This window comes from Piliocolobus tephrosceles, chromosome 8, assembly GCF_002776525.5.
Source record: "Piliocolobus tephrosceles isolate RC106 chromosome 8, ASM277652v3, whole genome shotgun sequence".
In the NCBI taxonomy this organism is placed as follows: Eukaryota; Metazoa; Chordata; class Mammalia; order Primates; family Cercopithecidae; genus Piliocolobus; species Piliocolobus tephrosceles.
In genome coordinates, this window is record NC_045441.1 from 81,063,344 (window position 1) to 81,087,300 (window position 23,957).

The 23,957-nt window shown below is 37.3% G+C and overlaps 1 protein-coding gene across 3 annotated transcripts in view; it reads right to left on the reverse strand.

Moving 5' to 3' along the window:
* CDK14 (cyclin dependent kinase 14) overlaps positions 1–23,957 on the reverse strand; it is a 606,291-nt gene that overhangs the window by 78,486 nt on the left and 503,848 nt on the right. For all 3 annotated transcript variants that reach the window (XM_023226593.3, XM_023226594.2, XM_023226596.2), the window contains 2 exons: positions 14,229–14,368; positions 8,710–8,853 (listed from right to left, as the gene is read on the reverse strand). In XM_023226593.3, coding sequence (XP_023082361.1) covers positions 8,738–8,853; positions 14,229–14,368 — 256 coding nt within the window. In that variant the 3' untranslated portion in view covers positions 8,710–8,737. The remainder of the gene's footprint in view (positions 1–8,709; positions 8,854–14,228; positions 14,369–23,957) is intronic.

Genomic DNA, 23,957 nt, shown 5'->3' on the forward strand with positions numbered 1-23,957 from the left:
CTGATTTCTTTCCATCCTGAGATCATTTTGAGAGCAACACCTCTGAGATGTGCCAGTTTCTAAAGAACACAAGAATATCCTACCTTACGTAGAGAAAATAGATTTATTTCTCCTGCCACTATCAATATGCAATTCTCATAATCCCACTCTGTCAAACAGCATCCTTTGCAGAATTAATCATGTGCTATAAGCTCGTTAAGTGTGCATTTGTAAACTAGGGATGATTATAATATTTGCCACAGTGAAGAAAGGACCTCTTTTCTCAGGCATATTTTAAATGTTACCACCATTTAGGGGTGGTAATTTTTACATATTCACATAAAAACAAACAGGTATGCTGGAGGTTGGTATGGAGCCAGGGAGGATTAAAGTCTTGACACCGACAAAAAGAGGATAATCTGGGCATTCTTAACTAATAGAGGTAAAATAATTTTTTTCCTTTCAGATTTTTCCTGCCTGTGCAGAATCAGTTTATTTAATTATATTAAAACTTAGTGGTGCCTTGGCCCACAGAATAAACCTATTACTTTAGGAAGAATGATCTGGGAGAATGGTTAATTTGGCAATGGATCACAACTCTATGTATCTTAATATGGAGTAGATTTGTTGACCAAGGAAAGATACAATATAACTATGTGTTATCATTATACCATTGTATGTAATAATGTAAAATAAATACTGTACATGATTTAATTGCATATTATAATCACATATCTTTCCCCATTTATAGTAATTAGGCCAATAGCCCCATTTACAGTAATTATTATATGTAATTGAGGGCATTTTACTAATTGCATTGAAAATGATAAACCAGAGCAATTAAAAATCCAAGGGCACTATACATAATGCAAACTACATTAAGAGAATGGTGATAATTTAAAGGGAAAACATTCACCCAAATATTGAAGTTAACAGTTCAGTATTTGATTCCATGCTTGGCATACAGGGTTTTTAAAAATTTTTTTGGGGGGGGGGTTATTTTTATAATGAGATAAATTTCCACCAAAGACTCTAACTTTTGTATTGTTTTTGTTCTAGATTGTGTACATTATTTCCCTATATGGAAAATTAACTTTTGATTAATCTATGATGTTATCTTCACAACTCAAGGACTGATGGAAAATTATTCTTTTTGGCTGTATGAAGGGTGTGTGTTTGTGTGTGTGTGCATGTGTAGGTTAGTAGAGAAAGCAGCTATCCTAAATTCCAAAAGATGCTCAGTAAACCATTCATTTGCACAACCAATTTGATACTCTTAAAAGCTTTATTCATGGAAGCGATTCAGAGTATTGCAAACTGTTCGTAAATTATACTTGTAATACTTTAGCTAAAGTGTTTAACTTTGTCTATCAAAACACATTCGGGTTGAATTTTCATTACATTTGCTATCTGTCTAGAATTTTAATGTGTCTAAGGACATGAAACCCTGGCTAAGGACATGAAACCCTGGCTCTTGTCCCCAGGCCCCAGTGTCTAGCCCTCCCTGATCCCAGTCCCCATTTCTACCCAGACAAAGCTCCCATGTGAAGAATATCGCAGGAGGAGTGACGAGCATCCATGGGACAGCGGGAATAGTTTCCAGCTTCTTTTTGCCTTCCCTTCTCGACATTGTCATTTAGACATTGTCCTCTGTGCATTCAAATGTCATCCCAGACCATCAGCCCACTTCAACTCAAACAGCCTCCTTTTATGCTTAGACACTTCTTAGAGTATCAGCAGACCACAAAGACTGTCTAGTGGGACTCAGCTGCTATACTGGTATTAATAATACAATACAGTACACTTAGGGCATAGACAATTCCTTCTGTATCCCAAATTCATAAGAATCAACATTAAATGAAAAGGAAAAATAGAGCACCTGAACTGTTTCTATTTTCTATATGTGACTGCTAACTTCCTTGTAATAAATATTGTGGTTACTAGCCACATCACAGCTTGGGCCCACTATTTATAAGAAAGCTTCACTCATATTGTGCTGCTGGCTAAATAGTCCCTAAGAAATTAATTTGGGTTTTAAGAAGTCAGAAGATGCAAGTGCTATTCCCCCCCTCCCCCCTCACCATTTTGAAAGTTCATTTGACCTGGAAATGCTGAATCACAAAAATATAGTCAATTTTTAAGGATCCATGGGTTGATGAACCAATTTGTGAAGCATCAACCAGTTTCCTCTCTTTTAGCCACTTTGCTTTTTAAAACCTTCAATCAGAGAAAAAAAAAAAAAGGAAAAAAAGGGCAAAAAATTAGTATTTTTCGTTAAAAAAATCACTCTAAATTCTTTGTTTTTAAGAAAAGCAGTTAAATATTTAAAGATACTGGAGCTTCATTTGGGTAACATACATGGTTTAGTGAAACAATGTATATGTGCACAAATTTGTGTGTGATGGCCGAGAGAATTAATATGATAAAGCAAATGTAGCTAATGTAGTAAAATGTTAACGCTTTGGGGAGAGTGGTTGAAGGGTATCAGGAATCTTTGTGCTATTCTTGCATCTTTTCTGTAGACATGAAATCATGTCAATATAAACAAAAACTAAATGCTTGAAGGCTGGGCATAGTTGCTCATGCCTGTAATCCCAACACTTTGTGAGGCCAAAGCAGGATGATCGATTAAGGACAGGAGTTTGAGACCAGCCTAGACAATATGGTGAGACTCCACCTTTACAAAAAATTAAAAAATGATCCAGGTGTGGTGGTGCACACCTGTAGTCCTAGCTACTCAGGAAGCTGAGGTGAGAGGATCATTTGAACATAGGAAGTTCAGCCTGAGCAACACAGCGAGACCCTGTCTCTTAAAAAAAAAAAACAAGTAACAAAATAAAATAAAACAAAAATGCATTCTGAAGGAAGCATGATACAACTTTATTTTCATTCTGCTTTGTGACAATCCCAGTAGGTGGTGACAGCCTACGAGTCCTCTGCCTACCCTTGCATGGGGTTAGGGTGGTAGTGGTGGAGAGTACAGATCAGAGTTGACCCAAAGAAAAGAAGGGGTGGAGAAGCAGAGAAGGGACGAGGAGGAGGAGTGAAGAAACAAACTTGCATTAGCGTTTAAAGGACAGAACAGACTCCCCAGTGTAGAGAGGGAGCTAAGGTAAGGTGGGGTGGAGGTAAGGTGAGGTGGGAGAACTAATAGCATTCCAGCCTCTTCTCATATGGGTATTCATAATATGCATCATGCATTTGAGGTTCAAAGTGCTGTCAATTTCCCAAATAAGATGTATTTTTTAATTGGCAGTCATGTGGGGGTAATGGTAACAACTAGGGAATCTTTCAGATGAAACCTGCAAAGAACACTAAGTAAGGTTTGTTTCCCCTCCAAGCATCATTTCAACAATTGTTGTCAATTATATGAAGTAACAGAAATAATAAAACTGTAGCCATTTAATAGGAAAAAAAAATTGTAGGATCATGCAGAAAATGGCAGTTTTTGCAGGAAAAACCCCAGAAATCTTTCTAGTACTGAAAGAAACCTAGATCTAACACTTGTGTTTCTTATATATTGAAAAGTGCTGATGGATATTATCTCCTTTTGTGTCTATAGTTGAGAAAATGCAACATACCTTAAAAGGACCTTTTGTCAATAGCCAAAAATATCACACAATGAAGATATCATACCATCAGAACTGGAGTTTCTCTCTGTACTTGCCTGATTTTTCACTCAGTAGTATACAGGCCAGGCAAGGCACTTTCCAGCTATACTGCTTGCTTTCCAAAAGCTTCTCCAAGTTTCTGAATGGCTAAGCCCAGCGGTCTCTTCCAAACACTTTCTTAAAAACAGGTTGGCCACCCAGTTCTGGGCTCAGCTGACTGGATCAGGGCTTAGAGCCTGACCTCAAGGCAGCCTACAGTCAGCCAGCAGTTTCTACGGGGGTGACTGACACAACAGCTTCGCTCTATACTTCATGATGATGGCTACATCAATCAGAGCCACTCTCTGAGAGGGTTTGAATCTGAGGCAAAAAGAGGTCAGCAACAGACTGCCCCAGAAGTAGAGGGACAAAGAGAAATGATAATAAGCGGGATCCATGAATAAGCAGAAACAAGTCAGCAGAAGCCCTGAAGTGAAGGGAACATGAAAGCTGTGTTAGTTGATGCAGAGACAGAAAAAGTGAGCCGCCATAATGTCACAGCATGGAGGAGAGCAATAGGTGGCTGTTCTTTAGGAGCAGTTTCCAGAGTTGAGATGGCGGTTGATATGGCAGACAGCTCTAGGTGGCCTACCGAGTAAGAAACACCGTTCTAGTAACGTTCAGACAGTGCTTCCACAGTCTTAAGCACCAGTGCATTGTATTCTGTCTAAAATCAGGTTTCTAAAAAAATCTTCATCTCATTTAATTAAATTTCCTTGAGCATTCTACTCTGTTTACCTAACAGCCTACTTATAGGAGATTACTGCTTAATGACCAAGTAGAAAGTCCGACACATTTTTTTTTTCATTATCATGTAATTCCTATATAATGCGGATTTGCAGAAATAAGAGGTTAAAAGGTAAGGAGAGGGTCACCAAAATATGCATGCAGTTAACTTCTTGCAATTGAACCAAATAAAATTCTTTCATGCACTAGACAAATATTTGTAAATTTATTAGGAATGGGGTCTGTGAACCAACTGATTCACTGAAAATAGATATTCCATAATAAGCACATACTATTTCAGAAAAATTACAAAACATATCTAAAAGAGTTGAGACCTTTCTTATCCCTTATATTTAGCTAAAGGAGAAGTAGAGTGTCCATGCACTTTCTATGCCAGTTTAGCTTAAGAGGAAAATTAAGCTCACCAGAGGGATGTGTTTGGTATCACTGTAAACAAATGTAAGTGATACTAAGGGATGTGGTATTCAATACAGCTTCCAGTCTTTTCCTTGGGGAAAATTTCTATGTATATTTAAGGCTCTCTCACACTTTAGAAGGGTCTTACCCATCAGTGCTGATAAAATGAGTAAGAAGAATCTATGAAATCTTTACTAATATCTTTAGAGGATAACAAAATGTAAGAAGCACAGTATTTTGATAATCCAATGGCACCTACCCCATTTTTAACTTAGGTGCTTATGGTTTTCTTCTTATTTAATTTGGTTATAAGACTCTGAAACCAAAATTGCTTTCTGCTGCAAAGCCAAATGCATCTCATTAGATTTTCCACTAAGACCAATTTATGCAAATCTGGCATTATTAACTGAATAATTGAAGTGACCTTGGTAGGCAATGATAGAAATAATTTGGCATTGAGGTTTGGAGGAAAAATTAGGACTTGAAACATTCTTGTCTACTCAGTCCTGTATTATTTCAAAGACAGAAGTAATACAATGCATTTTCCACATTTACCTCTTTGTAACTCCCCAAAGAGAGGTGGTTAAAATGCCGGCTCACAGTCTTAGTCTCCTTGAGCCCCCAACCCCTTTAGCCTCCCTCTCCTTCCCAATCTCTCTAGGCATTATAAAGAATTGGGACATTTGAGGAAATTCAAATGTCCCAAGATGCCAAAGCCTTCTCTAAACAGTCAATGAATTCAACAGCAACAACAAAATTAAAGTCTAAGAAATTACAGATTTTTCTCTAAGGATATCTTATCTACGTAGACATTTTGCTCTATAATGTCTATATGATATTCAGTATTGGTCAGAGTAAGGCCATTCCACAAGATATAAAGGCCAATAAATAGGCTATATTATTTGATCTCTAAGATGGCCCCATTTATTTAAAAACTCTGCAAAGGTGAGACATTAAAATAATTTCTTTTTCTGCTGACTGACAGAAAACTCTTAGAATCCATCTTCCCTGTAGCTTTTCTGAGAAAAAAGAAATTGAGTTGTTTCCTCAGCATTATGTTGAATCAAGCTGAGGCATTTGGATTGAAAGAAAACTACACCAACAATAATATTAAAGCTTTATTGGCCAGGCGCAGTGACTCATGCCTGTAATCCTAGCACTTTGGGAGGCCGAGGTGGGTGGATCAACCGAGGTCAGGAGTTCGAGACCAGCCTGGCCAAAATGACGAAACCCCGTGTCTACTAAAAATACAAAAACTAGCCGGGCGTGGTGGTGGGCACCTGTAATCCCAGCTACTCGGGAGGCTGATGCAGGAGAATTGCTTGAACCCAGGTGGAGGCAGAGGTTGCAGTGAGCTGAGATTGCGCCACTTCACTCTAGCCTGGGCAAAAGAGCAAAATTGTGTCTCAAAAAAAAAAAAAAAAAAAGCTTTACAAGTTGATGTGAAAAAGGCAAAACTCACAGAAAAAATATTTGTGTTGCTATCAAATAATTCTAGAGGAAAGCTTCTACTGTGTAGATATAACTGATATCTAGTTTAAAAAATATATGTGAAGAAAATATATTTTTACATTTTTGTAAAGGCTTTTATATACTGATGATTGTAGTTCTGAGCACCTTTTAAAAAATCTCTTTTCAATTAGCAACCTTTGAGACTCTCCAAGCAACACTTCTGTCCTGTGAGCTTGATCTGATTTCCCAAGGAGGAGCTGAGCTGAAACACGTTCTAGCAGCTTTGACTGCCTGGGCTCAGGTCAGGGGATCTCAAAAGAGCCAAGAAGAAGGAGTACAGTCTTGCAATTGAAATTCAGGCTTGCTTGTGTGCATGTGTGTATGAGGCAGCAGCACAAATAAAGTCCACTTTTTTGTTTTGTTCCACTGAATTGGTTAAGGGATTTATAAAGCCAGGGTCCTCATTATGATAATGCAGGTTAAATACTTTTAAAAAGCATATGATGTAACCCTCACGAATCAAAACCATTCTCAATACCAGGAGGTAGCTTGTCAAAAACTTAGCCCCACTCTTTGTCTGACCAATTGACATTCAGAGTGGGAGTACAAATGCAACCAAGAGTTGTGCTTTTTATTCAACAGGGAGAAATAACACGAAGAATGAAGACTCTTACCTATGGAGTGACAAGTTTAACAGTAACATCTTCTGACTGTCATTTATACATCATATTTTATCTGGAAACCTTTTATCTCCAAATCATTCATAAATTGCCACCATGCCCCTGATAGGCCAAAACTGACCCCTATGTTGAGGGTATTCAAAAGCTAAGTCCAGAAGTAGCTCAAGATACTGGCAGATTACCCACAAGACAATGTGTATAGTTTAAAATTTTCTCTCTTTACCATGCTATCAATCTACCCTGTTAACATATTTCAAACTAAGAGAGGGAGGAAGGAAGAAGTACTACTGCAATGCTGCATATATCCTTTGAGTTACTTGAATACTTTTTATTTTATTTATTTATTTTTTGAGACAGGGTCTGGCTCTGTCACTCAGGCTGGAGTGCAGTGGTGCAACCTCAGCCTCCCAGGCTCAAACCATCTTTCCACCTCAGCCTCCCAAGTAGCTGGGACTATAGGCACATGCCACCACCATGCCCAGGTAATTTTTGTATTTTTGTAGAGATGGGCTTTCACCATGTTGCCCAGGCTGCTCTAGAACTCCTGAGCTTAAGCAGTCTGCCTTCCTCGGCCTCCCAAAGTCCTGGGATTACAGGCATGTGCCACCATGCCTGGCCTGAACACTTAATTACTGAATATCAGAACAAACACACACTTTTCTCTACAAATCAGCACATAAAAAGCCTTCCCCACAGAAACATTTGTTCTCTATTTGTTTCAGGGACTTGTGTTACATTAAGTGTATGTGTGTGTGTATATATAAGTAAATTATATATGTAAGTAAATTATATATATAAGTAAATTATATATATATAAATATATAAGTAAATTATATATATAAATATATAAGTAAATTATATATATAAATATATAAGTAAATTATATATATAAAAATATATAAGTAAATTATATATATAAAAATATATAAGTAAATTGTATATATATATATATAAATATATAAGTAAATTATATATATACTAAAAATTTTCCAAAAATACTAGGCACTTCCATCTGGCAATCAAGAAATACGGCCTTTTCAGAAGTTGCCATCCCAGGCTGGTCATTATGTAGCACACGTGATGTGATGACTGGGCCAGGCTGACATGGCTAGGGGTTGCCATGTTTAGATTATGCTTCCTATCTGCAGAATAGCAGAGGACAAAGAATTTGATAGTAAAAGAGAAAAGCTTCATCACGATAAGGTCCGTACCAGGAGCCAGACAGGAATCAGAAATAGGTGAAGTGGCCCAGATGGGAGCTAAACTAAACTGGGGAGTCTACATCCCCTCCAAAGGAGGCACCAATGATTTAGTTTCATGCAAACACTTCTGGTAGGAATGCGAAGGCAATATTGCTGGAGTTGCTTATTTTTCAAGGAAAACCAGAAATCTAGACTTTTGTGTATAATCTCCCCATTTTAAAATGAGAACAACTAATTACAAAAATTGAGTGGACAAAAGAAAGTAGGTCTGTGGCTTAGATACAGCCAAAAGTGAACCTTTTTCTAATCTCTGTGAGGAATGTGAGTAGTTACAATGACTTGCTTGTAACTAAAATGGTTTGCCTATGACTACATAAATAAAAGCATAAGATAAAGTATAATTTTAGTTAGAATCTAGTAGGTGCCTGAAAATGAGGAAATAACTGAGAGCATTCTATCTCAGTGGAAGGTCTGATGAACGCCATAATGTACACAAGAGACTCATAGGATAGTTGGTGAAAAAACGAGTCTGAAATATTTCACTTAAAGAATCTGTTCAATATCCATTAAATACTACTTTCCTGGTAAAGCAGGTCATCTTACCTGTGTGCTCTTGAGAATGTGCTGCTTGTCAGTGCTTGCTGTTTGATAGACTTTTGCCATAACTATTGTTTTTCCCAAAGGCCCGCATGCTTTCTCCAGCTTCTGGTTGCAATCTCACATTTGGGACAGTAAAAATAGAAGACACTGTGGACAGAATACGAAATTTTCATTTATATACGTATAAACATTTATAATCATGTTGTTTTTTTTTTAATGGCGACTGAGATGCAAGTTTGGATGCCCAGCACACTGAACATCATGGTATGTTTTGATCTTTGAAATGCCAGGTGGTCGCAGGCACACACACACATTTATACACATAAGCAAACATATGATAGGACGGTCTGTCTTTCCCTCAGAAGCACAGCTCAGACTATCTCCCACATTTCTCTGATCTAGAACAATGAACTTAGATTGGGAAACAACATATTTTGCCCTTCCTTTGTGCTATTCTTTCATTCATTGGAAAAATATTTATTGAACCTCACACTGTTCTGGGAATTTTAGAATCCTGTACTAAATAAATCAGAATGAAAGGAAATCTCTGTTGTTATAGAGTCCAGTTGGGGGAGACAGGCAATAAGCAACCAAGCAGATATAATACATTAAACAGTGGTAAATGTTATGAAGAAAAATAAAGCAGGGAAGACAAACTGGAAGTTTTAGGGTGGAAGGAGGGCAGTGAAGTCTCTCCTGAGAAGGGACACTGGTGGAGAGAATCAAATGAGGTAAGAGAGCAAGCCATGCATATGTCTAGAGCAAGCATACATATAAGAAGAGGAAACAGCGAGAGCTGACTTTAAGGAGGCAAGAAGAGAAGCAGGCAAACCAGGTAGGAGGTAACAGTAAAAATATGGTTGAAAGATGGTGAGTGACTGAAGGGCAGGGTGATAGCAGTGAAGTGACAAGTGGCATGATCCTGGATATATTGTGAAGGTAGCAACAACAGGGTCTGTGGAAGAACTGAATGTGGAGCGGAACCAAAAAAAGATGAGTCAGGGATAGCTTCCATCAACTGGAAGAATGATGCTGCTATTTACTGACAAGGGTAAGACTAGAGAAGGCGCAAGTTTGAGGGGAAAGATGAGTTCAGTTTTGATAAGATTAAGTGTGAGAGGCCTACTAGATGGTCAAATGGAAATGTTGAGTGTCAGTTGGATATGCAAGTCAAGTCAGGGAAGACAGGACTGGAGATGGAAATTTGAAAACTGTCAGTGTACAGATGATATTTAAATCATGAGATGGGATGAGATCATCTAGGCTCCAGGGAGTCCATGCAGATAGACAGATCTGAGGATTCAGCCCCAGGACACTCTAATTTCACTTCATCTGGCAGATGAAGAGAAATCAGCAAAGGAGCGTGAAGAGGAGACTTTAGCTTTCTAAACTAGAGGAAAGCAATGAGAGAATACTGTCCTGGAAACCAAGCAAAAGAAGTATTAGTAGGAGGAGATGGTTGTCAATTGCACTGAATCTTCGATAGGCTGGGAAAAGACCAATGGATAGAGGCTTCGAAAGCCAGGCATTGTGGACACAAAAGCCTGGTTGGAAAGGATTCAAAACAGAACAAAAGTCTAGGAAATGAAGGCAGCAAACCTTACATCTGAAATGGGTGCACCTGTTTTATTTTTAAAAAGATGGCACAGAGCTACATTAAGAGCATTATGCTGTTCTAGGACAATATACAGAACATATACAGGAATATGTGAGAAAATCGACAAACTCTAGAGCTAGAAAGGTCCCTGGAGACTACTGTGTCCGTCTTACTCGCTCCTTAACTGAGAAATGGGAAGCCCAGAGAGACTAAGGCACTTGTCCAAAGTTCCCTGGCTAGTTAACAGTGGAGCTGGAGCTGCAATCCAGGTGGTCTGATTCCCAGTTCAGTGTTCTTCACACTGTACCAATTTGTTGGCCTTCTTTCACTGAATTTGAGTTTTGTGAATTAGCAAATGAGTGTAATAAAATCAAGGACTCTGTGCTATGAAGTGTATTTTGTTCATTTACTTTGACAAGGGTAGTACAGCTTCAATTATTTATGTAACTTGATAGTATACGCAGGAGAATGCCCTGTGGTGTATTTGGGAGAAGTAATGAATTTCTTCTAAATCAGCCCTCCATTTATTTCCCCGCAATTAAATATTTGAGAAGAAGTGGGACAAAGCTGTTGGGGTTTCAGAACAGAGGGAGAATAACACGGTGCCACCAGAATTACCCAGCTTTAACAGCCAGGTCCCCAGATAACTGTACCATTATTCTTGCTTTCTGCTTTTATAATTCCTGCTTCAGTGGCACACTAATACATTACTTCTAAATTTTGGTACTATGTAACCTGATGAGATTTTAAGGAATGGTATAATAAAGAAAGATATTACATTAATATGTATTATTGCAAAGCATGTGTCTGACATAAGCCCATAATTTCATTTTTATATGAATCCATGAAATGACTGCAGGGCTCTGTGTTACTCAGGTTCCAACAACACTTGATGCCCTTCTCTCGGGGTCTGATATATTACACTAGGCCAAGAAGGCTTAAATCTACTTGTAACTTATTTTTGTTCCCATCTTCTCCTTTTAACCTGATTTTGCTTCCTGCTTGCATAAGTGTTTTCCTCTTGTGGAAATTCTTTAGAAAGTGCTATGAGCCAGTTTTAGGAATGAGAGTGCTATGGATTGAATTGTGTCTGTCCTCAAATTCATCTGTTGAAGCCCTAACCCCTAATGTGATGGCATTTGGAGATGAGGCTTTAGGAGGGTAATTAGGGTTAGATGAAGTCATAAGGGCGGGGCCCTCATGATGAGATTAATGGCTTTGTGAGAAGAGGAAGAGATTGGTCTCTCCACCCTGTGAAGACACAGCAAGGTGCCCTTCACGAGCTGAGAAGAAAGACCTTACCAGGAATCAAATCTGCTGGCACCTTTATCTTGGACCTCCCATCCCCAACAGAAATAAGTGTCTGCTGTTTAAGCCACCCAGTTTACGGTATTTCGTTATTGCAGTGTGACCAAACTGAGACAGCAAGGTTCCTAAACTACAGCTTGGTTGCTAAGACAATGCATTTATTGGTCCTGTAACACTTCTTTCCAGGTGGACCTCCTTTCAAATCTCCCTGAAAAAGCAGCACGTAAGGGTATTTACAGGTGCTGCTGCTACTGCTGCCACCGCCACTGCTGCCTTTGCCAGATGGTGAACTTTTACAAGACTCTATGCTAATGTGAAATTTAATTATAAAAATATTAAAAAAACTTCTAAATACAGTCTGCAGAATACTAACCTAGACAATAAGTCACCCAAACCAGTCATTTCACTTAAAGAAACTAATTCCCAAAGTCTCCAAAGTCTGGGAATTCTTTGTTTTGTAAACATGTTTACAAGTACAGCCACGTTGTTCTAAATGGAAATGACTATAGTATTTAATACTGGGATTGTCCTTTCTTGCAACTGGATTTATGCTTCATAATGATTATCTTCTAGACACAGAATGCATTTCTATAACTCAAAATTGTTACTGGAGGCATTTAGTAGAATCTTGCTTTAAAAATATAATGATTTTTCATCTTTATTCTCCCCCCTTCAAAAGGTTTCACTGCTCCTGATGTTTAACGTTATGCAAAGACGTGTTTCTGCCAATGAATATCGCCTTATGGTTATGCTTCTGCAAATAGCCTGCTGTGAGCTGATAAAGGGATTAATGCAGCCAAAATTCTTAATCTGTGAAATTACAAATTAAATTCTCATATTAAAAATACCACCCTGAGGTATTTTTTGTGGTTTTAATTCCCCTCTGGTGTTCTGCATACATTGTGCTTGTTAATGACGGGGACAAGGCTGTCTCCCTTGGCTGTCTGCTGCCGAGTGATAATGTGTAGGCATTTACTCACTGATAGAAACTGGATTTAACCACTGGCTGATAAACTAAGTGGCAAGTGGGTAATAAGTCCATATTAACAGAAAAGTACTACTACAGAATTCAGAATTCATAGACCATCAAAATCCTGGCTTAAACTCAATCATCAAGTCAGATGGGATTGAGATGTCACCAAGGAGCAGTGATATCAAGTTACAAGTCACACTAAACGGGAAAACAAACCATATGTTTGAGTGTGATGAGCCATAAACTAGTGAGCCTATTTACATCATTTTTGTTTTCAGTATAGAAAAATTATTTTCCCATAGGGATTTAATTTTTAATGTAAAATAATTTGAGGGTAGCTGTTGTAATAGTCAGTGAGTAGTCTTTAGAAAGGAAGTAGGGCAGAGTATTGAGTAAATATGGGCTGGAAATATGTGAAATGTTAATGAGGATTTGCTAAACATTAAGGGGAGTAGTAGATTAATACATCTATAGTCACTTTAGGGTTAAAAACAAGTAATGAGAAATAAATGTGGGATATCAAAAAAAGATTTAGGATAGAAATACCCAAGAGGAGTTGTACTTAGAACTTAGTTCCAAAATAAAGGGTTATTGCCATCAAGGAGAATCCAATATTACGATGGGTGAAAGAAATCTAAAATCCAAGAGAATGAAGAAATAATCGTATGTCTACTGTAAGTGGTGTATACCAAGGATTAATAAACACATGATAAATATTATGTATATATGTGGTATGTTAATTTTTAAGGCAATCAGAAAAGAGTATAGAAGAAATATCTCTAATTGTCCTTTGGAAAGAACATATCACCATTGAACAAAAACATTCTGATGGTAACAGTTTGTACAAAATTTCACAAGAATTCTGTTTCACACTTTGGAAGAAATCTGAGATCCTCCCAGCCATAAATCCTCCCCCAAATATTTAAAATGTAATTTTTAAAGGCTGTATAAATATGAAGACTTTTATAAAAACAAAACAAAACCCACCCAGGAATGTGTTTTCTTTTAAAAGGTTCAGAGAAGAGCTGTCTATACAAATACCAAGAGCATTTGCAGTTAAAATGAATTACACGTCTTCAGTCTGTACATGACAATTCAGTGCATTAGCCAATTGCCAACTCTGTTCCTCAGCTTGCTGCATAGCTGCCCTTTTTAAGGTTATTGTTACAATGAAGATGGTCTCTGAGAATCAAACAGAAATGAATCATCTTCTCCTCTGTGTACTGCAGCCAGTTAAAAAGTACTGTATGCATAAAGCACTAAATATGTAAATCATATTTTCCTTTTCCTTTATGACTGCTCAGATCATTTTTTTGGACACACACATAATCAAATACAAAGATGCACAGCTGCAGACTGCAGAGCAGAGATAGCAAAAAAGGAATCCATTTTCTTCCTGTGTCTGGTAAGCTAGCAAATGAATGGCAGGATTCCACTAAATATATATACACATAGCCCCCCTTCCCCTGTTCTCTCTCTCTCTCTCTCCACACACACACACCCATGTAATGCACATACAAACATACATTATCTTATGTTTGCGCACACACAAATACGTGAATCTCTGTATACACGTTACATACAGATGCTAAAATAAAATGATGTCTCTGCTTGGACTGGATGTTGTGGATTTGTCATACTCACTATCGGTGAGTTCCCATAGCCGTGGGGGCAGGTCACTAAAATACTCGTGGCTCAAGGCAGCCTGTGCCGATAGTCTGTTCTTTGGGGAACACTGTAGGAGCTTGGAGGCCAGGTCTTCTGCATGGTTCACATAGCTGAGCCTAAAAACATGAGCAAAAAAGAGATGTCAGACCAAACAAGAAAATCCACTAAATAAGACATAAAGCTTACCTAATTTTTCTGGATTTCAATTTATTCTTGGCTAGAAAAACAAATTACCTGCTGAAAATAAACAGAAACAAAATGCACACTAGTTCTTAGAGTATTTGTTACTTCAAAGTTACTTTTACTCTAGGTATCACAGTATAATTGATTTAAAATATTTCTACTATAGGCAAAGGGTTGATACTTTCAGAAAAGATAAAACTAGGTCCAGAGGTAGAAAATTTCAGAAGACAACGTATCAAATAATTGCTAGAATTTGTTCATAGAATCTATGTACTATACCCACATCTGGATATATTTATAGAAAATTAATAAATACCTAAGAGAATTAAAATAAAACTGCTATTAAACTCTTCAGTTACTAAAGTTTCTTTTCCTCTAAGAATTTACATTTTCTTGCATTGAATATAAATAACATTATTGAAACAGTGCCCTGTCAAATATCAACTATCATAATATTAAAATACAGGTTAGCAAAGGGGATGTGCTTAGATGATATAGGGCTGAATCAATTCAAGATGACCTTTAAAACAACAGTAGATAGAAAATATGTGTCTCAAGATTACAGAAAAAAGCATAACAATAGTCTTTCATGTGGTATAAGCTTTCAAATGGGTAGCAGCACTTCTCAGTCCAGCTCAGCCTTGCTTTTCACGGAACCTCTATTTCTCTACTCAGAGCAATCAAGCCTGGATAATTAATATAATAATGATAATAAAAGTATTCCTGATAATGGCTACCATTTCTGGATAGTTGAACATGTGTCAGGCACTTTCCCAGGTACTTTTAACACTCATATTTATTATAGCCTGCGAAGGTTAACAGTTGCTATTTTGCAGTGGTGGAAGCCAAGTAGGAGTCAGAGATGGCAGTGGATTACTCGGGTAGCAGGTTGAGAGGAGATTCAAATCCATCCAGAACTCCTTGACTCTAAAGTGGTTTGCATAATGCCATGCTCTTCTTTCTCTCACAGGTTATTTTAAAGGCATTTCCCAATGGATTCTCCAGTTTCTGAAACCTGGTGCAGTATGTACAGTGACTCTCAGAGGCAGCCAGAAGTGGGTGAGGGAGCCAGAAGTGGCTGCACCTTCCAGTAGGTATTTCTTTAAAAATCCTTGAAGCTACTCAAGACACAATTAGCCAACAAAACATGTTTCCTCAATGACCAACAATCTCCTCCTTCCCCTCCTCAACCAGTTCTTTAGTATTTATTTCAAATTGTTGGGGATGGGGGTAGGAAGAGAATACGAGGTAATGGATTTGGGTAGAGAAAGAAAAAGGGGAAAAGCAAAGAAAAATATTACCACAAAGATCCAAACTAAGAGGCTTTCTCTCTAAATCTTCTTATGTGAAGGCCTCACAAATGGGTTCAATGTGTGACTGCTGCAAAGGCTGTTCATGAAAAAAATGGATCAATGGATTGGTTGTAACTGTCTTTCCCTGGAAGAGAGAAATTTGTCCACAGGGAAAGAAAGCATTCTCAAAATTCTTAACAGGTATTTTTCCCCCTTTAAGAGGGCACAGGGCCATCCATATTATTCCTTCCTCCTCCCAAGACTTTATCACTAGTACAACTTTTTATTCATACTTTAAAAAATCACATGCAAAGTTTGAGATAGGCTTCATGGTTAAAAGTTATACTTACACTGAATGTACAGTTCATAGTTAATTATGGTGAACAGTACCTTCATATCAATTTTATATAGTTTTGATAAAATAGAACAACCAGATTAGGACTAGATCTGAGTCTCAGGCTTAATACTGTTATCATTTTCCTAAACTCAGACAAACAACTTTTATTAAAAATAAAAAGGAATATTATTAATCGCCCAAACTGTATGTTGTTACACTGCACGTAAATACAAGAAGAGAAAGGTGATTGCAATACTTGGTGTACAAGTACTTAACTCAGAAGTCAAGAAAGTAAAACACATGAAATACAAAGCAATACATGCTATTTTTGATCTTGGTTTTCCCATCTCTTGAAAAATAGTGATGAACCACATTATGTCTGCAGTCCCTCCAGTTCCAAAAAGCCATGAATCACATCTGAAGCATGGTTTCATTATCTTGAAGAATTATAAACACTTACAGTTGTATCTTTGTGTCTGGAGTAAACTGTTGACTATATTTAAATGTAATGTATATGCCTCATATAAGGAATTCATCAATATAAGACAATCCCATTTCCCCCTAAATTGACTACACTTTAATATGCCAATAATCAAATTTTCATTTGTGATATTTAGTTAATATATAAATATTTGTTATATAAAATTTTAGTTTAGAAATTTTATTCTAAGTTTCCACATGCATTTTCGACATCAGAGCCTTTGTCACCACTAGAACCTCTTTTCTCGGTCTACCTAAGTTGTTAAGACATGATACTTTTGGCAATCCATGTATGATATCTTAATTGGAAGTTTTATCTGAAGTCATAAGCGTACCTTATCAGATTGTTAGAATGGTGGTGGTGGTTCTCAATCTCCCATGTGATGGTAGATCTTTTTCAATCTTTCCTTGCAATTCCATCAATTTTTGTCTTATATTATAAGGCTTGGTAATTAAATGCATAGCAGTCTAGCACTATTATCTCTTCTTGGTAAATTCAGTCTTCAATCCTTATGTCATGATACTTTTTATCTTTCATAAAGCTTTCTAGGCTAAAGTTCATTTTATTCTTACATTAATACAATATAATGACCTCAGCTTCTTTTGTTTAGTATTTGCCCGCCATACTTTTTGTTACCTGCTTATTTTTAATGCTGCATACATGTAATATTAGGGTGTCTCTTTCATAAATATTACTTAGCTAAGTTTAATTTTTATCCAATTAAATAATCCCCGTCTCTCAAGGAGAAAGTTTAGTCCATTTACATTTTGCAATTATTGATATATTTGGAATTACTGCTACCAGATTAATTTTGCATCCTATTTTGTCCTCCTTTACCTTTTTTCTCTTCGCCTGTCTTCTTTTGGATTGAGTTTATTTTAGATAGAACTATTTTAGAAGTATAACTTCAAGAAGTTATGCATTCTATTTCCATGTAATTAGTAATTCCTCTTAATTTTTCTTCTTCTTTTCTGCATTAATTATCAATTTAGGTGTTTAAGCTTTCACAAGTTTTTGGAAGCTGGTGAACACTGACAAATTATTTCTCCCACAAAACTGGAAACACACAATCCAGACAGTATAAGTATACGGTTGAACTGACATCAACAGACATGACCATTTCATTGATTGTATAATAAAACAGATTATTAAGTATGCAAATATTAAGTTATACAGCTCAACAGGCTTAAAAAATATTACATTTCTGTTCAATTCACTACCAGAAGTTAACTTCTCTTTTTGCAAGAGAGGTTGGGAAGAGATTAACAAAAATCACATTTGAAACAATAACAGCTGGTAAACAACTTCCAATAGATATGCAAAAAAATTACAAGATTTTCAAAAATTGTATTATTAACAATTATTTCAGCTACAATCATAAGGCATGTCTACCTTAAAAAATATTTACTAAAGAGCATATGTCCTAAACAAGACAAACACATTTTGCTAAAAACACTTAACAGCTCTCCCACTCTTCCTTCAGATCCTCTCTTTTAAGTTGCACCTCAAATGCAGACATTAAATTAACTTCAATACTTTTTTGGTCTGGAGACAGACATTAAAGATATGTGCTTCTGTGCAATGCGGACTTTCTATGAACTTTTCAACCAGAGGTTTGTGATTTTCAAAATGGAGGTTTTCATAATAGCACAAAATGGGATTTATAAAAAGACATTAAGAAATCATCATTAGACTTGGATGAAAGCCAACAAAATCAGTGGGTACACAAATCTGATGTACACTGTTTTAAATGTGGCAGTTATAAACATATGGTAGCAGGCAAATAGCCAGATAGGCACCACTATTAATGTTTGAAATGACTGAAGGAATAAATCACAGAAGGCCTAGACTGCTCACAGTTCTTAGGTTTTTAATTCGGTAGCACATTAAAAACATACCAGTATTGTGCTGGGTATTTTGGCACCCAATAACTCTATATTCCTTATATAGTGATAAGATTCAAGAATGTGAATAGACTTCAAGAAGACATAATACTGCATGATTTCAGGAAAGGTCAACTCATACGAATGGTAAACATGCTTTAATTGTTGAACAACAAGCTTCTCTCTTCTTTGTCTTTTTTGAGACAGAGTCTCACACTGTTGCCCAGGCTGGAGTGCAGTGGTATGACCTTGGCTCACTGCAACCTCTGCTTCCCGGGTTCAAGCGATTCTCATGCCTCAGCCTGAGAGTGGCTGAGAGTAGAGGCATGTGCCACCACGCCTGGTTAATTTTTGTATTTTTAGTAAAGGCAGGGTTTCACCATGTTGGCCAGGCTGGTCTTGAACTCCTGACCTCAAGTGACCACTCGTCTCGGCTTCCTAAAGTGCTGGGATTACAGGTGTGAGCCACTGTGTCTGGACAAACAAGCATCTTTTGCTGAGTGTTCAAACAAGCTGATCATAATCCAAACACAGAGGTTTCAATTCTGTCAAGCTTGAGGCCTGGTAAAAATGCTCATCAATACTTCATTAGACTTATCACTCACTAAGCCTACAAGTTGGCTAATATGTTTGATAAACTGGGTCCTGTTGTAAAAGTTCCATTTCCAAGGCAGTTGTATCAGGTAGCCTGGTTTTATTTATTGCAAGAGTTGTTTCTCTGACTGCTGGTGTCTAGGAAGTGCAGCTGCAGTGTATGACAATACTGCTCCAAAAGAGAAAACCTGCTTGCTTCTAACATTTCCATTTCACTTTTGTCTTATGAACTTCACTGCATCTTCATATTTCATTTCACTTTAATGCTTGGACAACTAGAGCATTAAAGTGAGCATCTACTTCATTAACACTAGAGCTCTCCCAAAACCAGCAGCGTGATGACAGTAATATTTAATGCAACACTAGCCTCTCCAAGAAACTTTATTTTACAAAACACAACCAGTTATCAAAAGGCTTGGATAAATGGCAGTGTACCATCATTCAGAACCTGGATGCCTTCTTTCTCGCAAGAGCAGTGTTGTAAGTTGCTTCACATATTCTCACTATTGGGTAAGAACATACTTTAAAGTTCTTTTAACATTCATTTAAGGTCATACTGACTGCAATATCCTGTGTGTGACTTCACATGATCTGACCAATTCATCTGAGTCACATTAGTTAAAAAAACACTCTATAGGGTTATTTAAAAATTAAAACTTCTTTTTGAATAAAGCATACAGAAATGATGTAAAAAATGATGTAAAAATAACTGAAGTCTACTTCAATGTACCACACTTTATACTACACTTGAAATCTTCAGTGCTTTGGAGTATGAAGATGGGAGTAACAGGACGTGAAACGAACCTCCAGAAAAGCAAGATCAATTCTTTAATCCAGTAATGAGGCAACAGAAAGGAAGTTCCCCTAGGTTTACCCATCTAGGTCAGAACTCTTGTAAAATGCTTTCCTGATTTTAATTTGATTCTCGTGTGTCCTAGTTAACCCCTCTCATGGAGCTGCTTGGTAGAATAGTAATGACTTTCTGTAATTCATCTGTTTGCACAGAAGTCATGCTGTATGCCTGGTAATCTCCATTGCCCTTCAGAAACTTTGCAAATGCATGACCAAGAACACTACAGAACTGCCCAACCTGCAGCTAGCACTGTCCTCTCTTGGGGTAGGTTGGCTTTGTGTCATAGTATCCTTGATGGTAAACATCAAGGATATAAAAATAAAATTTCCATACTTTATATCTTCACCCTCAGTTCTCCAAGTGGATGGCTCCTCAACTTTTTAATATTTAACTCTATTTAACTTAAAATTTAGAGTTCAATTTTATTTTTACGCTCATGTGTAAGAATATTGCAATACTTTAATTCGGATGACACAGTCCCATCTATCATGTTATTATTGTCTAATATTTTATTTCTATTTTCTGTGCTTTTTAAGGACACATATTAGACATTATTATTATTACTGTTATTGTTATTTTATTTACCCATGTTTACTAATTTATTTAATCACCTTTCTTTTCACGTTTCAGACATTGCCTCCCAGATTATTTTTTGTACCAGAAATACAAACAATAGCAGTTATTTCAATGAGCATCATTTGGTGGTAAATTCTGTTTTGTTTACATACAGGATAATGGGTTGACTGGGTATATATTTAATAATTCTATATGCATATGCAGGTTCAAGGCATTTTCCCTTAACCCTCTGAATACATTATTCCATAGGCGTCTGTTGTTTCTGCCTCTTAGTGCTCTTCTCTTCCTCTTCGGAGTTCTGCAACTGCAATGTTAGGTCTTCTTTTTATTTAACCTGCTTGGTACTCACTGTGTTTCCTGAATTTGAGGTTTCATGTTCTTCATCAATTCAAGAAAAAATCCCAGCCATTATCCCTCAAATATTATCTTTCCCCAACTCTATCTCTTCTCTCATTTTGTAATTTGGATGCAATGCAATCTCATTAAATTGTCCATGTCTTTCCTCTTTCATGTTTTCCATCTGTTTGTCCTTCTGTTTTCCATTCTGGGCAATTACTTCTGAGCCATCATTCAGTTCAATGAATTATCTAATCGATTGCATCTAATATGCTATTTCCCCTGTTCATTTTGATTTTATAAGGTCTTTTCAATTCTTTGACAAATTTGCCTATTCAGTTTTGATAGTCTCAAGTTTTTTATATGATCTTATTTCTTTACATTTTAAACATAGTTGTAGGTCTGATAACTCCTAATACCTAAAATGTTGGGTGAGAGGAGAGTTCAATTTTGTTGCTTTTGCTACTGATCCTCACTTGCAAAAACTTTTTCTTCACATGCTTTATAATTTTGGATTGTAAGCCCATGGTTGTCTAATGTTAATCCAAGGGAAACCTGAGGGGCCTGGATTGAGAATGTGTTTCTCCATAAGGATTTTCTTTTGCTTCCGTCAAAAGGCCTGAGACTCTCCCAATACATGGGTACTCCAAGTTCTTGCTGTTAGTTTGCAAGAGCATACAAGTTGTGTAAATTTAAACCTAAATATGTAGAAATTCTCATATCAGACTTTTACATCCCCATCCAGAGTGAAGGCTGGCACCAACAATCGTCCTTGTGGTCTTTCTTTGTTGGAAGCAGTTATTCCTGAATCCATTACTGAGGCTGAATTACATTACTGAAGCCCATTAATGTGCTTTGAGGGTTCCCACTCTATGTGGAGAATCTCAGCTCTGATTCCCTACATTTTTCAGGCCGAAGGCCTTGCTTCCTGATCCTGAGTATTCCTTCCTGAGTATTGATGAGCATTTTTACCAGTGGCTTCATGTTTGTATTTTAGACAACAACTTCAGGGCAGCTGCAACTTCAGTATTTGATTACCCTTCTGGTTTCCTGTCTTTCTTCATTCTTGGCCTTTCCGGAGATTTTACCTATTTTCTTTTTGGTTCAGCTGTGCATCTGAAATCATGTGCGTGGTGTATTTTATCCAGCATTTTAGGTGGCTTTTAGTACTACGAGTAGTAGAAGAGATATTTTTTTTTTTTTTCCCTATAGGTGTATATTTATAATCCCTGCAATTTAATTAGTTACTATAAAATCATCTATACTTATAATTTTTAAGTCTTTCTCTCTGGAATAATCACAAAATAATCATCTACACACATAATTTTTAGGTCTTTCTCCCTGCTATTCTTTCATTGCCCCATCCCTCTCTTTTAAAACTAATTCTGTTAGGTCACCTCTATTTAGTCTCAAAAACTAATTACCTGAAGTTGATTCAGGCTGACATTTTTTCACCACACAACGTCTAGATGAATCTCAAATGCATTATCCAGAGTGAAGAGGCAAGAGACCTCTTATAGATATATAATTCCATTTATACAACATTCTGGAAAAGCCAAAATTATATAAACAGAAAACTGATCAGTATTTGACATAGGCTGGAGGGAGGGTGAGACTGTTTAGCAAAAGAGAACTGGACAATCTTTTTGGATGGTTCTACATTGTGATCAAGAAGGATGAACACTGAGCCATGTGAGAGGGCCAGGTCAGGGGGACTATAACAAAAATTCAGAAGATGGAGCCATTTAGAGAGATGGAATACTGCAGATTTTTCACAAAGAATATTCAAGTATTAAGGATGGAAAGCTTCCCTCCTGTGAGTGGCTGAAATTAGAACTTCCTTGTCTTGAGGGGATTCCCAATGATGCCTCAAGAGATGCTCCAGCCTACCCAGAGATGTTGCTGCCAATGGTGAGGCCCTCCTATCGATTTCAGTATTCTATCCCAGGTCACTGAGTGGAAATCTGCCTCAGGCTGATGGAACTGGGCCCATCAGGTTGGTGGGGGTGTACACAGTGAGTCTGTATGTTCACAAGGGGTCAGAAAAACCTGGAACATAGCAGACAAGAGACTGTTACGTTCATTCCACATTTATGCTGTAAAAGCATGTTTGTTGTTCATGAAAATTCTTAAAAAAAAAAAAAACTAAAGAATTTTCAAATTATAAACCTGGATGACAAGACATAAATACTGAAATCAGAGTATGTGTGGTATGAGAATCTTATATTGTGAATAACTATGAAACGAGTGCTTTTAATACAGTTGAAAATAACAGTATGCTGCTCTTCTAATTATAAAGAATTTTCTGGATTTTTTAAGTCCTTATCCATGCGATTCTCTCTCTCTCTCCCTCTCTCTCTGTCTCCTTGCAGTTTTTTTTAAAAAATGTATGAAAGAAGGTAACATGAATAGTGAAAAACAGTCTTAGACCATAAATATAGAGCAGGATATTCTCCTTATTCCCTGTACAGGTTAGTTTTTGTACCTCAGAAATGAGGAAGATGGAATAGATTGTCTTTAAGAGTTGTCCTAGCTCTAAAGCTAGGACAATATCCTCCAATCTCGGAAGAATTGGATTGTGAACTAGAGGCAGGGAGAGTTAGCACAGTGGGCTGCCAGGGCTGACCTACCAGAATTTCCTGCTCTGCCACCAATGAAAGGAACAAACAGTGCCTCTCACTTCTCTCCAGTCAACCTTGCAACTAATGCTTCTTCAAAATCTAACCTAAGTTTCTAAGCCTTCCTGAAAACAGACAAAGAGAAAAGTAAACCTGGAGTCCTCTGCCAGACTAGAGAGTACCATCAAAGTTGAAAAGACAGAATGGAAAGTGGAGGACAAAAATGGTGGTGCAAAAAAGAAAAAGAGGAGGTCCATTGGTTGTGGCAAGATGAAGAGAGCTACTTCCTGGAAGACAGCATTTATTTTCCTTCCTTCCTTCTTTCTTTCCTTCCTTCCTTCCTTCCTTCCTTCCTTCCTTCCTTCCTTCCTTCCTTCCTTCCTTCCTTCCTCTCTCCCTCCCTCCCTCCCTCCCTCCTTCCTTCCTTCCCTCTCTCCCTCCCTCCCTCCCTCCCTCCTTTCTTTTTTTAAAAAAGAGTCTTGCTCTGTTGCCTGGGCTGGAGTGCAGTGGTATGACCTCGGCTCACTGCAGCCTCTGCCTCCTGGGTTCCAG